This window comes from Panicum virgatum, chromosome 6K (assembly GCF_016808335.1).
Source record: "Panicum virgatum strain AP13 chromosome 6K, P.virgatum_v5, whole genome shotgun sequence".
NCBI lineage: Eukaryota > Viridiplantae > Streptophyta > Magnoliopsida > Poales > Poaceae > Panicum > Panicum virgatum.
In genome coordinates this window covers 36993986-37010715 of record NC_053141.1, presented here as the reverse complement: position 1 = coordinate 37010715, position 16730 = coordinate 36993986, and the positions used below count along the sequence as shown (strand labels likewise).

Below are 16730 nucleotides of genomic sequence, written 5' to 3'. Positions count from 1 at the left end.
CATCGCCTCCCGCCGGCCTGGTCGTCGTCGCTTCCCGCTCACCGGCTCGACATCGTTCCACTCCCACCTACTGTGAAGTGCTGTCCTTTTTATTTTTGTGAATTGTGATGAACGGATCATATCATATGAAATCTGCTATCGTGCGCACATTCTTTGTTTATCTGATCCATGGCACTACACTAATTGTTTTCAGACATTGGGCCGCCACACTAGATGTTTATTCAGTGGGTTTCCTTTGTGGCGCGACATATCGCGCGATTTCCTCTGACATATCGAAACAACTCTGAATACTAGTGCTCACTCACTGCCCGCCTTGTAGGTCCTCCCATTTGATTATCTTAGAGGGGTATTAGTCGGCAATGTGCCCTTGAACTTTTCTAATTTCTAAACCTGTCTTCATTGGCCTCTTCGAATCAGGAAGGGTCAACGACCGGATAAACAAGCACTCTGTTCTGCTGGCTGCTTCCCCAGCCAACCAACAATATTTGTCTCTCACATGAAACCAGCAACAGCCACTAACCAACAGCCAGCAGTAATTTTCTCTCACAATAAACCAACAACAGCCACCAGCCGCAGCCAGCAGAACAGAGTGAAGGAGACATGCTTTGAGTTTGGGGGTCAGAACCTGATATTGCCATTCCTGAAAGTTCCAGTTCAGAGCTTGGAAGAGGCAATCAATCAATATAATCAGTTTCTACTGCTACCCTCTAGAAACTACTACTTTTCATGGATATATATTCTGGTGAAGTGAAGCCTGTTACAGAGGAAATCAGATAATCAGTGTGCCTGTCTGACAGAGCATCAAGCAGATGGGGCATCAGCTTACCAGCAGCATACTAGATCTGGAAGACGCGACAAGTAATTAGCCTGTTCTCTCGTCACTGGGCGGCCACTCGTTGGTGGAGTACGACACTCATCGGGTGGGTCGCGGTCATCTGAAAGCAAAAGCCTGAAAATGCCATCTCACGGGTGTCTAGGGTTTCTGAGGCACGGACAGAATCACACACATCACAGGGTTTACTGGTAGGGGTTTCTCTCTTTCTTTCATGAACTCATGAGGACTCGCCACCGATGCTAGAGAATTTTTCGCCATATGGTGCGCACTACTGACCTATGGGTCCCAGTGCCGCATGACGTTGAAGCACCGGTCGCGCGGCAAATCCTGAAACGGCACCGAATGGTAGAGTAGCAGATCATCAATATCTCCTTTGCGAAAGCAAGAACAGTAAGTCTTATCTTTCGGTCATTAGCCAAGGTTCAGCACCTTGGAAACTGTCGTTGGGCTGTACTTTGCTTATACTCTTTTGCTATGATTATGCTCACAGAAAAATTGCTAGTATTACTTGACTTGTTTCTTCCCTTATTCTATTGCATTCCTGGTCATGGGTATTGGTCACAGGGGATAGGAACAGCCATTCGTAGCAACTAGCCAGGGAATCCAGCCTAGGCCGGCTCTTATGTCTCTATATGATCCGTTCATATTCTTTGATTCCCTTTTCCATCAGGGGCACGCGAGCATGAACAATGCGCATGGAAAAAAAAAGTCGCTGGAAACCAAGTGTCCGAGCTCGTAGGATTAGCGAACTGGAAGAATATTTTCTGAAGTGGGGTTACTGGATGGATCTGAGCCACTTGGCTCCAAATTGGAGTGGACTTGGGGACCAAGTGGAGGAGGCGCGACTGATGAACTTGCGAAACAGAAGTATCTTTGGAAACATTAGGTTGCCCGTCATGACTATGGGTTCAGCCATTTCTCATGCTAACTGTGTAAGGTTCTTTGGTTTGTCTGTTTTCTTTCTTGTTAGCATCTAAGCTAGGTGAAGGAAATATTGCTAAATCTCTCAAATGCAATTAATCAATATAAATATTCGTTGCGTGGCATTTCAAGCTTCAATCTTCATTGTGTATGCAAACCCATGACGATTTGCTCACCTTTTTTACTTTCAGAAAACTGCACTTGTGCCTGCTTTTTTTACTGCCTTACTTATCATCTGTTACCGATGCGAGAGCCTAACTTCTGTAACTGAACTTGTTATTGTGCACTGAACCCAGGTCTGAAATTTTAATCTTAGCTTACATTCCAAACCATTTCCAGCTCTCATCCAATTGCCCTGTTAAGGCATCAATCTCACTGATGGCATATGATGATACTAGCCACCACAGTTCTATAACTATACATGCATCCTTGCATTGCACCTCAAGCATGCTGCATGTGCCTCATCTGCAGCTGGGCTTGCCTCTAGTTCCAGTCACAGTTCTTTTTTTCTTTTTACAGAGGTACATGAAACACAAGAACCTTATACATAAATGAAAAATATAGATGGATGTATCATATTATGGAATGATGAAGAGCAGTGTGGTTGCTGCAGGCTTGCAGTGTAGCATCACCAGCCGTTGGTTGCAGACTTGCAGCAGCATCAGACATTGATGAAAAAGCCTGGTCCCAGCCTTGGAGGCCACACCACCAATCATCCCCTGTTCCCGATGCTCGGCACATGCAGCAGAGATGCTTCTGAATCTTCTGATCGCGATCGTCTTCTGCTCTTCCCCTACCTGTTGAGATCGATCTCTGGTGAGCTGCCGTCCTCTGCTTCTGCGTCGGCGTCGGCGTCTGCTTCCCCTGCCTCGTGGCTCTGCAGGAAGCTCCTCTTGCCCTGCACCGGCTGCTCGGCGGCGGCGCACGTGCACGGCCTCTTGGACCCGGCGCCGGCCTGGCTCTCGGCCTCCGAGGAGGAGGAGGACGTGACGCAGCTGCCGGCGGAGCGGCGGCGCGGCGGGGACGGCGAGAGCGAGGAGGAGGAGGACAGGCACCCGGACTCCACCGCGGAGGCCGGCGAGCCGAGGCTGTGGTCGGCGAGGACCTCCTCCGCCCGGCGCAGCACCGACTGCAGGTACCTCCCCTGCGCCTCGATCCTCAGCTGCAGGTGCCGCTGGACCTGCCGAGCCAAGCATGCATGGAACCCATAAGAAACTCTGCCTGATCGCCATGCCACGAACTCGGAATGGCGATCGATCGATCGTTTACCTCGATCTGCTCCTGCGGCTTCCTCTGCACCTCCCTCTGCATCCGCGCCATGCTCCTGGGAGAATCGCAGGGAGCTTCTTTGGTGCCGCCGCCGGCGGCAAATGCACCACGCCACTCGGCGGCGGCGGCGGCGTCCTCGTCGTGCTCGTCCGGCTGGCTCTCCGAGGAGGATGACCACCGGTCGTCGGAGCCTTCGCCGGGGGCCGTGGCGACGGGGCCTCGGCTCACCGCCAGCCGGTACTTCTGCAGCAGCAGCAGCCAGAATTCAGCTCGAGTGGACCTCGCAATCAAGAGAAATGGACTTTGCCGGCGGCCGGCGAGGTGTGGGCACCTGGAGGTGGCTCTTGAGGTGGTAGAGTGTGAGCCCCGGCACGGCCATGGCCCTCAGGACGGACTTGGGCGTCGCCTCTGCAATGCCAGAGAAGAAAGGTCGTGATCAGAGACCAAAGCAAGTCGGCGAACGGGGGAGCGAGCCACGGCCACGGCGACTTACTGTCGGCGCCGCCGAGCTGGGCCACGGCAAGCGCGAAGCGGCCGTGCAGCTCGCGCGTCCACCTGAGCCGCGCCCTGGCCTCGCCGCCACACGACGATGCCATCTCCAGCGTGCCCACCAGCGCGGCGCTCCGTATCGCAGCAGCGGCGGCGCGGCCAGCATGAGAAGCCGCGGCGGCCGGAGTGACAGAAGACGGCGGCAGCTTTGCTTCTACCGCGGCGGCAAGCGATCGGTTCTTATAGGCGGCTGGGTGGTGGGTTCCTTTCCCTGGACTCCACCGGTGCGGTGGGGAGATATTCCGGCCCGGCTGCGGCTCCGTCTCCACCTCCGGCGGTATATGTATGGATACGCCCCCGGGCGCGAATCGGCGGCAAGGGAATATGGCGCGGGCAGCTGGGGGCCAGGCCATGGCGGCATCTCCTTTTGCATCCACCCTCCATGTCACCACCTCAATTGTTTGCTGCTTTTGCTTTCACTTCTTTGACCTGAAAGAGGGAGAATCTTTCAGCAGTAGGCGGGCCAAAAGCCAAACAGTTCAACTCCACCCCCCCTCTTCTCAAAAGGATAGAATTTAGATTTTAGAGTGAGATAGTAGTAGAAAGGAAAACAAAAAAAACTTACCAAATAAAAGTTGAGAAAAGGAGGGAGGGGAAAAAAAAGATGAGAGAGAGAGAAGCATAGGGCCATGGATCGATTTGCATTCCTGTTGTTCTCTTGCTGGTTCTCTCGCCTGCCTGCTTGTTTCTTGGACTGGATTCTCCCAGCCCCACCACCACCGTCTCCTCCTCCTCCCTCCAACACGGCAACAATTGCGTCTGCCCTGCGGCGCCATCCAACGCTTTCCCGGCGCACGAAAATCTTGCTTTCAAGTGAAGACACGCATACGCATCGCAGATGGGCTCCCTGTCAACCTTGCTTTGATCTCACTGCCTGCCTGCCTGCCTTGCTCGCTGTAAAAATAAAATCCGTTGCCGAAAGGACCCCTGGCGCGCGTGCGCGATCCGTCAGCAAAAGGCAGGCGAGAGGGAAATCGTTCGTGGACTGGGCAGGTGAATGCCGGCAGAGATGGGGAGAGAATATCTATCTGAACATGTTCCCTCACCTCACCTGAGAGAATATATAATATTATCTGATGAGCTCCACGTTTCCATCATCTTCAGGCTCACAGTGACAGGATTCGGGGTCGATGCCTCGTCCCACGACCCGGGAACGCCGTTCCGATTCGAGGGTCGGGGTCAAAGAGGGTCAGTGTCCCATTCAAGATTGGATCGCGTTCCGATTTGAGAGGGGTCGCAGCCCCATTACTAGCAGATTTAATTTGGATAAGAAGGTTAAGGGTGTGGTTTTTGTTAAATAATGAGCCGAGTACGTGTACTATGGTCTAAATGTACTCTTTTTATACATTTCTTATATGCTTGTGCAAATTAGTTTCTTCATTAGTAGCACATATATAGTTTTTGTCTTTTTAAGGACGCATCGACCCGAAAATATCGACCGGATGAATCAGGGTCACGTTCCACATAATAATTTATCGTTCCACAGAAGTATATCCCCTTCGTACCACAATTTTATAAAGTGACGACCCTCGACCCCGTTCCTCGAACCGATCGACCCAGGAACTTTGTGACTATCTTTAGGCTTCCCCCCACGGAGGGGAGGACGGACGCAAAGCTTCCCTGACGCAGCGCGCAATTGGCGAACAGCCCTTGGCTTTTGGCGGCGACAGGGGAATCAAGGAATCTAATCCAGTTCTCGGCGCACGCAAGCGAGCGATCGCCGGGGGGACGGGGGCGCCGCGCGTACCTATCGGCATGGATCAAAAGGAAGCTTCTGTCGAAAGGCGGCGTGCGCGACGCCGGCGACGGTGGTGGTGGTGGTGGCCGGCTGATGGCGGCCGATACCGGTCGCCGGTGCGCAGCGCGGTGGCACGGTCCCCGTTCCCGCCACGGAATATGCTGCCATGTTTCTGCAAGTTTGGGAGCAATGGAGTTTGCCAATGATGAGCAGAGGATGATGCAGTGAAAAGACTCGTCGACTTTTTACAGTTTTAGTATTTTTTACAGGAGCAGCTCTGCTCGCGTGCATGCGCGGCTTTGGCCGCGTTTAGATCGCGAAAAACTTTGGGTTACGATACTGTAGTATGTTTCGTTTTTATTTGGTAATTAATGTCCAATCATGAATTAATTAACGTCGTTAGATTCATCTCGTGGTAATCAGTCAGACTGTGTAATTAGTTATTTTTTTTAACTATATTTAATACTTCATGCATGTGTTGAAAAATTCGATGTGACGGAAAAGTTTGGGAATTTTTTGGGAACTAAACGCGGCCTTTGTTCGATCCGAGCAGCTCTGAAAGGCGGAGAAATCCGCGGCGCAGGGCCAGGCATCAAAATCAGGGAGAATTTGAGAGGAATATGCCTGTCCCGAGGAACAAAACGTGTCAGAAGAGTAGGGAGTAGCAGGCAGCGCGGCGCGGGCACAGGCCTTGTTTGGCAAAGGGTGAAATTTTTTCCCTCTTTATTACTAATTAGAGGTATTAAATGAAGTCTAATTACAAAATAATCTCGTAGCATGTGCTGTAGTTAATAAGGTCTTTGGCCAGATGATTAGAAGTGGTTACTGTAGCATTATTGTAGCCAATCATGGTGGAATTTGGCTTATTAGATTTGTCTCGAAAAGTTACATCTATCCGTGAAAAAATATCGCAAATAAACTTCGTTTAGTACTCTATACATATATTTGTCTTTTTTGAAAAAAATTTGAGAGCGAAAACTTGCGAGCTCCCTTGCTGCGCCTGGAAACAATCATCCTTTCAGACACCACAGTCGCTGACGATGCCCTTCTCGGACCTTGGTTTCTCCTGGCATTCCAAACACACACATTTTTTTAAAAAAAATCTTGTATACATGGAGTATTAAATAAAATTTATTTGAAAAACTTTTTCATGAATGAGTGCAATTTTTCGCGACAAATATAATGACAGTAATTAATCGATGATTGGCTACAGTGATATTACAGTAACCATCCTTAAATCATGCGGTCAAAGACCTCATTAAATTCGTCTCGCAAAGTAGCGCGAGATTGTGAAATTAATTTTGTAAAATACTATTATTTAGTATCTCTAATTATTGATTAAAATTTGTGCTATTTGTGCTCGAAAGCAAACCAAACAGGGCCTCGTATCCCGTCGCTGTTCTTCCCCATTGCTCTGGAGTGGCGGGTCACTGACAGATTACCTGGCTGCCCATGCTTGCTGTCTGCAGTTGAGGGAAATACAGGCAGGGGAACTGAATGCAAATGCACATGCAGAGCTCTGGTATTCTCATGCCCCAACAGGATAACCCAGCATTATCTTGCCTGCAGTAAGTAACATTCTGTTTACTTGTGCCATTACCATGACCAGCTTCATCTTGTGCCTACTGTTTCAGGGATCTGACCAAGAACATGTCGGCTCCAGGACACGATCGGAGGAGTGTACGAGCAGAGCTTCCAAGATGCCAAGTGGATTACTTAGGAGCGGTCCTTCTCGTGGCTCCACTCCACTCCCGGAGCTCCTCCCCACTGTGGCCGGGCTCGCGAGATGCTGGCTGTCAGCGCCTCGTCCCGGCTTCTAGACAGGATCCGTCCACTGACTGACGCTGCTCGCAACCGCGAAGCCCAACCCCCCACTCTTCAGGCATCTCATGATTGCGCACTTGCACAAGCAGTGACTTGCATGGGACGGCATGATCATACCCCGTCGTCTCGGCATCTTGAATTATTCCCCTGCTGCTGCTGCTGCTGCTCACTCACTCATCCCTTGTGCTTGTCTGAATTTCCAGCCGAGTATCCATCCACGCCGGGTTTTTCCTCCACCAGCCTCTGCGCGGTGTTCGCCGCCGCCTCCGATTCAGCATGAAAGGGAGGGCCCTGCCTAAAGCCCGAGCAACATTCTGGGAAGGAATCAAGAAAGGTTATCGCCGCTTTAATCAAATCCGATCCCATCCAATGGTGCGCTTGCGTAAAACCGGCCTCTTTTCCGCGCGTTTTCGCGCGCGCCTTTAACATATTCCTGGCCGGGGGAGGGGGGGGGGGGGGCAGATTCCTGAATGATGCCCGGCCGGCCGGCCGGCGAGGAGGGCAAGAACTGAGGCGCCAGCAGCACTCGCTCGCCGGCTGGCTGCCACAGCAAGTCACTCACAGGCCATTTGGCAAAGGTGAGCGAGCGCATCAATAATTCCTTTACAAAGAGCTCCTCAAAGTCCATCACAAGATTGTTTAAAGGCATCAGGGAGGGAAAGGGCGGGGGGATTGAGTTGAGAGAGGGTGTGCCGTGGGGCCGAGGGAATCGGGGAAAGCGGCCCGGCAAGATGCCAGGGGGGTAACCCACATGAGGAAGAGGAATTCCTATGCGTCTGTCAGTGAAGCAGTAGCATGATTGCTCCCCACAGGGTAAGCAAGCACATAATTGCTGCATAATTACCTGATTATATGGTAGTATGGAGCTGGTTTACTGCCTTTTGTTCCTGCCAAATGCTGTTTCATCGATAAACGATATCATGTTGGGAGATTGTACTGTCAGAGAAGAGTCATTCTGACTGTAAAAGGAAAAAAAAAAGCTTAGACCAAATGATTGGGAAGGGGGCTCTGTGTTCCGGCACTGCACTGTTTATTCCCTGATGCATGGCCTCCTCCTTGAGCTCTGATGGTTTCACCATGAGCTGTCCTTGGCCAGGCTACCTATGGGAATCTTTCTTTGTGGACCTTTTTGGAGAAAGTTTTTGATAACCTTCTTAGGATTTACTGGTGGGTAGCAGAATAAAGTGGACAAATCTTCACTTTGAAGAAAAGGCTACGAGATTGTAAAGGATTTTCTCGACGACTAAATGGCTGAATAATGGATTTTTCTTTTCTATTCTGAGAATAATTGAATCAGCATCGACCGGTTGCAGCTGCAAGCATCTCTCACACAACTTGCAAATGAAGCCAAGTCATCGGGTAGGTTCTGAATATACTGAAAAACCTTGCTTTAGCACATATGTCTTGCCACCTCTTGAGGGATAAGGTAGGCAGGATTCCAGTGATCCACTAAGGAAAGGCATTAACCGAATATAATCAGAAAGAGATAAGAAACCACAGGATCAAAAGAGGATCAGCGAGAAAAGAAGGTGGTCGAGAGGATTTGGGTGCCGCACATTAGCTAAAGATAACTTATCTGCATCGAAGTCCACTGAAATTTTTACCAGGTGTTGGGTAATCCCAGATTCCCAGGATGAATTGCAGCAATGGTTCATTGATTAGCCGAGCCATTTTGTCGGTGCATCCTCTATCTGCTTCTTTTCCTGCACAATGTCTGACACACAGCACCCAAAAGTTGCAACATGCATTGTTGTGCATAATTCATCCCATAGGATGCTTTTGTTCCCTGTAATGGTTGTTTCACCCGTGCATCTGGGGCCTGGAGTCCTTATGTTCTTCGATCATTGGAGAAGGAACCAGCCACCTTTCAGACACAAATTCAAACCCAACACAGTTTAGGCACTGTTTGCTGGCCTGTGCTCGATTCCTGGTCCAGTATTCAGCCCTACCAACTCTGTCTTTCCAGTGCAAAATATGTGTTGCTGGTGGGATCGATACGGATTTAGTTGTGTGAGAATCTAATCTTATTTGACTTGCTCACCCAACAGAGATAATCCACATGGTAACTGACCAACTATTCCACTTTCAGAACTGGAGAACTGTAGGCAGTAGCTAAATAGGTAGCCATGTAGGGATATCAAATAGCGCGCGTTTTCCTGAGGAGGTTTTAGATAGTTTCACAGCCACTGGATCACTGTTTAGTGTTTACCTCATTCAGTATTGCGTGCCACTCTGCGCAGCCGAGTCGCCAAAAATTTGGGAGGGCTTCAGCAGTGTGTATGCATCACTGATAATTCCCATTAAAAGAAAACCAGAGAGAATACTCAGCTCAAGACTGTTGATGCAGTGCCTGATATGCATTCCTTCATTGTTATCTGACATTCAGGAATGGCTCATCAAAGTGAGTTCCTGTGAAAGAAAGAAAGAGGAGCAGTGTCATCCACACAGCCTCCTCTCTTTCCGACATCCTAGGCCGAACAACAAGCACGCGCAAAGTCACCGAAAACCAGTAAAACCAAATCATTCATTCAGGAGGACATGTAGCACAATCTTTGCCTCAATGCTTTTATCCACGAGCTTTGCTTCAATGCTAAGGCTGGGTAGAGGGCTTTAGCTCGGATCGAAATAAGCCGCCTTTAGCTGCTGATGACATTCAGAGCTCTAGGCCATTGTGAAAGCAGCCTTTGCGCTCCCGATCCCAACTCCGTCGTTCTGCCTTGCGTATAGATAGATGGCCAAGCGGTCACTCTGAAACAAAGCCAAGGCCAATAACAAAAGACCCAAAGCAACGCACTTTGCAAAGATCGACCGATGCCCATGGAATCTTTTTTTTTCTTTGGATACGTAGGAGAGCTGCGTATCTTTGTACTATTAAAGCAAAAGATTAGCGCGTCCATCACTTGGAGATAGCATGGATAAGGAGGTGATCGATAAGCAGCCGCACGAGTGGTGCCGTCTCCATTTCGCTCGCTCAATATGATAGACCCGCCACGATCAAACTTGTTACAGATTTTTTTTTAATAACAAACTTGTTACAGATTTTCTTTTTATAACAAACTTGTTACAGATTTAATTCTTCTTGCGTGTGCCGTTCTTCGTTTTCCTGGAAATTACGCGCAGGTAGAGCAAACCGTTTGAATCTTATAGGACGGGAAATTGCTGGTGCATCGTCGGCGTCACATGTTTTTTTGGAGAAAAAAAAAGAACTTGTTGGGTGTTGAGAGATGCCGGGTACGAGAGAAGAGCACACTGGTTTCCGGGGACTCCTGGTTCGGGAAACTAGCGGCGCCGGTGGCGCCAGCAACACGGCGAGCGCGGTCGGCGGCGCCGGCGTGGAGACGAAAGGAAGACCAAAACGTTGGGCAAAAACTTGGATCTCCGCAGGGATGGTCGATGGATCATCTCGTAGATAATGGAGGCGATGCGTGAGCCTGGCTACCCTAGTGGCTCCAGAAATTAAAGGAAGAAGATGAGTGCACGGGGGAAGAAAGTGCGCCTAGTGCGTGTCTGCAATGCCGCAGTCGACAAACTAAAGCTCTGTTGGGTTTTTTTTTTTAGGAAATGGCAGGGGCTTAACTTGACCATGGCACTAAATCGGCCCATAGAACAGACCGGGTGGTAAAAAGGCTGGCCCGGCAAGAAGAGCCCACAAGCTTTTGGGCCTTGCTGGTGTCCAAACTTTTTCTTTGCATGCCCCTGCCGCGGAAACCAGCTACCAGTGTATAAACTCTTTGTTTTTTCTTATGTTGTTGTTCACCGGAACATTTACGCGAGTCGACGCTAGCTCATTCGGAGTTGGGTCTCAAACGATACGTGAGTTTATAACACAGTTTCGAAGAAAGGTCGGAGGAAAGTTTACCTTCACTTTGTTCACTGCATTCAGCCAACAGTGCTTTTCTCTCACACCTAATCAGCACCAGCTAGCAGTCACCAGCCAGCCAACAGTATTTTTCACTCGCAACAAATCAGCACCAGCCACTAGGCACAGCACAGCGAACAAAGTGCTTGCTCGTTATCCACACCTTATTGGTTCCAAGCTTTTCGTTCCAATTGAATAATTCATGAAAGCCAACTTTTTAAACTTTGTTCCATCTAGGCACTCGGGTGTTTTGAAAATTCCTAAGGAACTATGATGTGCTAGAGATGTTGTCTCCATGCAAAGTTAATGTTATTTTTATGATGTGCTAAGTTTGTTTTTCACATCCCCATTATTTATCCTTTTTTTCTATAATCTTTTGTCTTATGCAAAATTTTGCTCGACCGTAAAAATGTTTGTTGTTGTCCCAATTTTTTTTTGCTTTCTTGTACATACCATTCAAATCATATAAAAACTGGAAAAATCATGGTCCTTGTACGTGATTTAATCGTCCTTAGCAGAGTTTGCTTGACCCAGTCTCTCCAATATATTTACTTCTAAAGTGCGAGACTCTGTATGAGGACCTTTTTTTTCTCTCCCCTTTTTGCTCTCTCCACTCACCATTCGCATGGTTATCAAAGGGCAGGTCCGGGAGGAATGGTGAGTAGCAGGTACCAAGAGAGCCCTCTTGGCCCACATGTTAATCAAGGAGCAAAAGTAGTTCACTGGTTTCATCGGATGCTTCTGTCTCTCTCTGAAAGAAAAACGTGTGATGCAATTGTACTTTGGATTCTTCACTATAGAATAGATAGTCTTCATTTATATATTTTTTTCTGGTAGACTCACCTTATATCTTCTACACATGTTGAGGATTGCCCCCGTGAAGGTGGCACATCCCGAAGGTTGACCGAAGGTCAACCGCCTTAATCCATGCAATCTCATTCTTTGTCACGCAGGGCAAAGTAAAAAAGGACAGAGCCAAAATGTGATGAAGGAACCTTCGGACGCTGATCCGAAGGTTAAGGAGTGAAGCTCTGTCTTGCACCTTCGTCCCACAGAAGCTGACTCCAGAGGTTGGTGAAAAGACCTCCGGGCGCTGGACCGAAGGTTGGGGAGCGAAGCCTCGTCTAAGCCCTCCAGGAAGGAGACTCGAAGCTCAAGGTTGAAGGTCAAGAGGAAGACCGCGTGGGAAGTGTGATCCAGAATAGAAGTGTAGAAATCAGACACTCCAACTTGAAGAAATCGGACACTTCAACTTGAAGAAATTACTAAATACCCCGGCTGTAATCTCTTAACCTCCGGAAATGATGGAGGGACATTTTGGAAAAGATGCAATAAGGCTGAGGGTACAAATAGCCCCCTACGACAACACTGTAACGGGTTGATTTTTTCTGAAATTATAGTACAATTACGAATGTGTTATCGTTCTTTATCTTCGGTTTGCTTTAAGTTATTTCCCACTATCTGTTTGGCGTGATCACAGGTCCGATCCCAACAACACACAAGGACATGGTGGGAAGAAAGCCGCCCTAGGCTCCATCGATTGTGTCTAGCTTGGGAGAGCCACAACCTACCCATAATCATCCCCGAGGGATAGAGGTTCGTTCTATTTACCATTCCTTATTTCCTTGGCAAAAAATTAATGCTAAAAACTTGAGCAGAGAAGGACCATTACCATGGGAGTACATGTACAAAATGTTGCAAAGCTATAGCTAGGTTCGGGAAGCTCCATGATCGGACAACACTACTGCTCGTCTGCTTTTAATTGCAGACAACATACGAAAAAAAGCTTGTATTGCACTACTGTATGTTTTTAGTACAAAGTAAGATCATCTTCCATACAGATATAAACTTTGAGTATTGCATCAAGTTTTATGTCTATTTTTTAAAAGGAAGAAGTCCATTTTTAACCATCCAACTATCGTCTGAGTTTGATTTTGGCCATGAAACTCCAAAACCGGATATTCTTGACCATCCAAGTATCAATACCGTTCACAATTGATCATCCGACTATTTTGGACGGCGGTTTTGCTGATGTGGCCGACACGTGGCAGTGGGGGCCACCTGTCAGCTCCGTTTCCTCTCTTCCCTCTCGTATGGCCGGTCAAAACCGCGACGCGTGGCAGAGCTTGAGCTCGCTGGCCGGTGGCGCATGCCCATGGTGGAGCTCGAGGTTGCCTGGAGCCAGGCCCGCCGGGAGCCGAGCTCGCCCGTGCCACCTGCTCTGACCGGGGACAGAGCTCACCCGCATCGCCTGCTCCCACCAGGGGTCGGGGCCGCCTGGGGCCGAGCTCGCCCGCGCTGCCGCCGCGGTGCTCGACGGCTCCGGCTGGGGGCCGCCAGGGGCCGAGCTCGCCGCGGCGCCGCCGCGGTGCTCGACGGCTTCGGCTGGGGGCTGCTGGGGGCCAAGCTCGCCGCGCCACCGCCGCAGAACTCGATGGCGGCGGTCCTGGCCATGTGCCGAGCCTCCTAGCCATGCTGTTGCTACTCGACTCCGCTGCTCTGCTGCTGCCACGCCCGTGCACATACCAATGATCGCTGGGCTGCCCTGCGCCCTTTCTTCTATGTTCTTTGTCTTGCCCAACATGAGCGCCGAACAAAGCTCCGCCACTGGCTACAAATACTCCCACCAATGGCCGCCTCTCTCCAATTCCTATCACCCACTGTCGTGGTGTGCAAACCCACAGCCGGGTGGCGTAATGCGCCCGCCTAAGCCTAGTGGGTGAGTACTCGGGGGTTAGCTAGGGTTAGTTCGATCTCGGTGGAAGAACACGATGAACACATCAGGTTTAGAGTGGTTCGGGCCGCCGGAGCGTAATACCTTATGTCAACTGTGTGTTGTATTGCTTGTGCTCTCAAGAGGTTGAGAATAGAGTTGTTCGGCGAGAAACCGAGCTTGTGTTGTGACAGTCTTGGCGTGTCTAGAGCTTAATCTAGAGTGAGTCTGAAGAGTCCTCCCCATCTGTAGCGAGCGCCTCCCTTTTATATCTTAAGGGAGGCGCGTACATGGCCGTTGGGTCCGCGACAGGTGGGCCCAATTGATGTAGTATAAAGTAACATATTGTGTATACATTATGGCGTTGCAGGCGAAGGAGATCCCATTCCCGGATTTCCTTCTGCCCGTGAAGATCCTCCGTCCGGCATATCGTTGCCCTATATTGTCGAAACGGCGCCAGGGTGTAGCTTGCGGCGTTGCCTGCAGCGTAGCTGAACGGGCCGTGTAGCTTGCGGCGTAGGCGGTATGATGGAAAAGTGACATGCCGTTGTATCCATTTAATACTGCAGACAGGCTCTGCGCAGATGCGGTGCATGCGACTGCACTGTGTACCTCGGTAATATGCGATCTACAGTGAGACTTGACAAATGCTACCCCCGCGTGCCGCGGCGGCAGAGCACGCCTCAACCACCCGCATTGAATGCGGTGGGTGGGCGAGTCTTCCAGCGGAAGACCCGCGCGCCGCGCCCGCGCCTACGGGACACGTGGCGGCTCCGGACTCCCCCGGCAGTATGTTGGTTCTACGCGCGTGGGAGGTCCGGATGGACGCGGGAGGTCCCGGACCCCTATGGGGGGTCCGTGCCCTCGGCTGTTGGCTCGAAACTTCCCCTCCTCGGGGACACGTGGCGTCTCCGGACCCGTCCCAAAGCGGGGAGCGGGTCCGGGACTGTTGTCCCGGTGAGGTAAGAGCCTGAACCGTGGGGCCCGGCTGCTCCGCCCCTTATGGCGTAGTTACGGATGAGTACGCGAGTCCGGTCTTGCTACAGTAGAAGTGGGTATTCCTGCTACAGGGTACCGACACCCACGGCACCCAAACCTTCCCAGCTACAGCGGTGACCGAGACCTAGGCATAGCCGAGCTCCACAGCGCTAGGGATTTCAAATTCCGCGGCCGCCGCAGCCGTGCACCGTCGCCTCCATCCATCGCACCGTGGACCGTCCGTCTCTGCCGACCTCCATCCCAATCGGCCGCCTGGGTGAGTTTCACGTGCCCCACTTGTGCTCACCGACCCTTTTGTTTCTCCAGCGCATCAGTCCCTCTCGCCAGCACATGGACGCGTCATCGCGGCTCACCGCCGGGCTGTGCGTCATGGGGCTGGGCGCCAAGTGGTCAGGGCCTCCACCGGCCGAAGCCGTGGCCGGCATGCCGCCGCCATTGCGGGAAGGGGCAGCTGGCAAGGGGAAGAGGCAGGGGCGGCTGACACCGAGGTAGGGGTGGTGCAGGGGTGGCCGGCGCCGAGGTAGGGATGGCCGGCGCCGAGGCAGGGGTGGCTGCCGCCGGGAAGGGGCCGACGCTGAGGCAGGGGTGGCCGACGCCGGGACAAAGAGAGTAGAGATTAGAGAGAAAGGAGCTGACAGGTGGCTCCCACTGCCACATGTCAGCCACGTCAGCGAAACCACCGTTCAAAATAGCCGGATGGTCAATTGTGAACGATTTTGATACTTGGATGGTCAAGAATATCCTGTTTTGTAGTTTTATGGCCAAAATCAAACTCGGGCAATAGTTGGATGGTCAAAATAGACTTTTTTTCTTTTTTAAAAAAAACTCAGATTAATTATTCTTTTTAAAAAAGATATGAAATGATTGAACCCCGGTCCCATCTCTGTCTTGAGCGCATTGATTCAATGCTTCCCCAGCTGATTTAATGCGTCACACCCTGCACTACAAACCCTGATCGAATCCCTGACACGCCAGGGTGGAAAAATCCACCTGAAATCACGCTCGAAAAGATCCAAAGACGACGAGCACGTCGGCACGCGCCAGCCCAGCATGCATGCGGGCATGCAGGCCTACGTCGCTCGTCAGGGTCTCAGGGAATCCGTGGTGGCCGCCGCGCTAAACGCTCTCGCTCACCGACGCTCTTGCGGTTCCCGGCCGGGCCCGACTCTCCGGCCGGGGTAATGTCGAGGTCAAGTCCGTCGCCGGCAGGCAGGACCCACGGCGCGTGACAGCATGCGCGCGTTCGTTCCGATCCCTGGCGGCGCGCCCTCGTGTCGATTCGCCTGCCAATACTCGCTGCAGGGGGCAGCGCCTGCAAGCCTGCGCCGGCCGGCGGTAGGACCAGGCCGTCGTGCGTCGCCGTGCTGATCGTATCGGCTGCCGTGCCGCCCTGCTGTGCTGGACCGACACCCCCTGCGCCGCGTCAGGGATATTCCCCGGCCGGCCGGCCGGCCGGCCTCTTGACAGCGCTGAATCCGAGGCGGCGGGCGGGCCAACGGTAGCCAGCGCCGCCGCCGACGCAGCCCGTCGTGGCGGGCGCCACCCTGCAGCTGCAAGCGCTAGCTACCTCTACCTCTCATCATGGGATCGCACGGCGCGGCGCGGCACCACCTGCTCTCGTCGGCAGCCAGCAGGCGGCACCACGGCCGGCCGGGCCGCTACGGTTGGTTGCGCGCTGCCGCAGGCTACCCGCGCGCGACGCCATAACTCCATTGCGGTTGCGCCGCGCGCGCTGCCACCGCCATGATGCCCGGCGTCGCGTCGCCCACACCGGCCGCAGAAGCGAACAAAACTGCGATCTCACTTGCCGCCCAGATCCGCGTGCCTCTCCTCCTCCTCCTCCTGCTGCTGATCAATAATGCGCCTGCATGCGCCAGGGCCTGGGAGAAAGTCCCGCCGAGCCGCGCGCGCGACGCCCGCTTGCCGTGTGGTCGCCAAGCTCCCTCGCCGATCTCTGCACGCGCGCGCTAGCCGCTAGCTATAGGTGTCTCGCCGGTCGCTGGATGTGGACGCGGGCCATGAT

At 51.9% G+C, this 16730-nt stretch overlaps 1 protein-coding gene across 1 annotated transcript; it reads right to left on the bottom strand.

Annotated features, from left to right (window-relative positions):
• Positions 1–2015: 2015 nt before the first annotated feature.
• Positions 2016–4590, bottom strand: LOC120712446 (myb-related protein 1-like). The gene is made up of 5 exons (XM_039998226.1): positions 4140–4590; positions 3519–4003; positions 3357–3433; positions 3026–3268; positions 2016–2936 (listed from the first exon to the last, which is right to left on the bottom strand). The coding sequence occupies exons 2-5, from the start codon at positions 3925–3927 to the stop codon at positions 2550–2552; spliced, it is 1116 nt and encodes a 371-aa protein (XP_039854160.1). The 5' UTR covers positions 3928–4003; positions 4140–4590; the 3' UTR covers positions 2016–2549.
• Between the last annotated feature and the right edge of the window lie 12140 nt (positions 4591–16730).

Bases quoted from the DNA above. Each gene is read 5' to 3' on its own strand.
- LOC120712446 (XM_039998226.1), bottom strand. From the start codon at position 3,927: ATGGCCTGGCCCCCAGCTGCCCGCGCCATATTCCCTTGCCGCCGATTC. The intron at 3,434-3,518 runs GTAAGTCGCCGT...CTGGCATTGCAG, and splicing joins CCAGCTCGGCGGCGCCGACA to AGGCGACGCCCAAGTCCGTC. The intron at 3,269-3,356 runs GTGCCCACACCT...CTGCTGCTGCAG, and splicing joins ACCTCAAGAGCCACCTCCAG to AAGTACCGGCTGGCGGTGAG.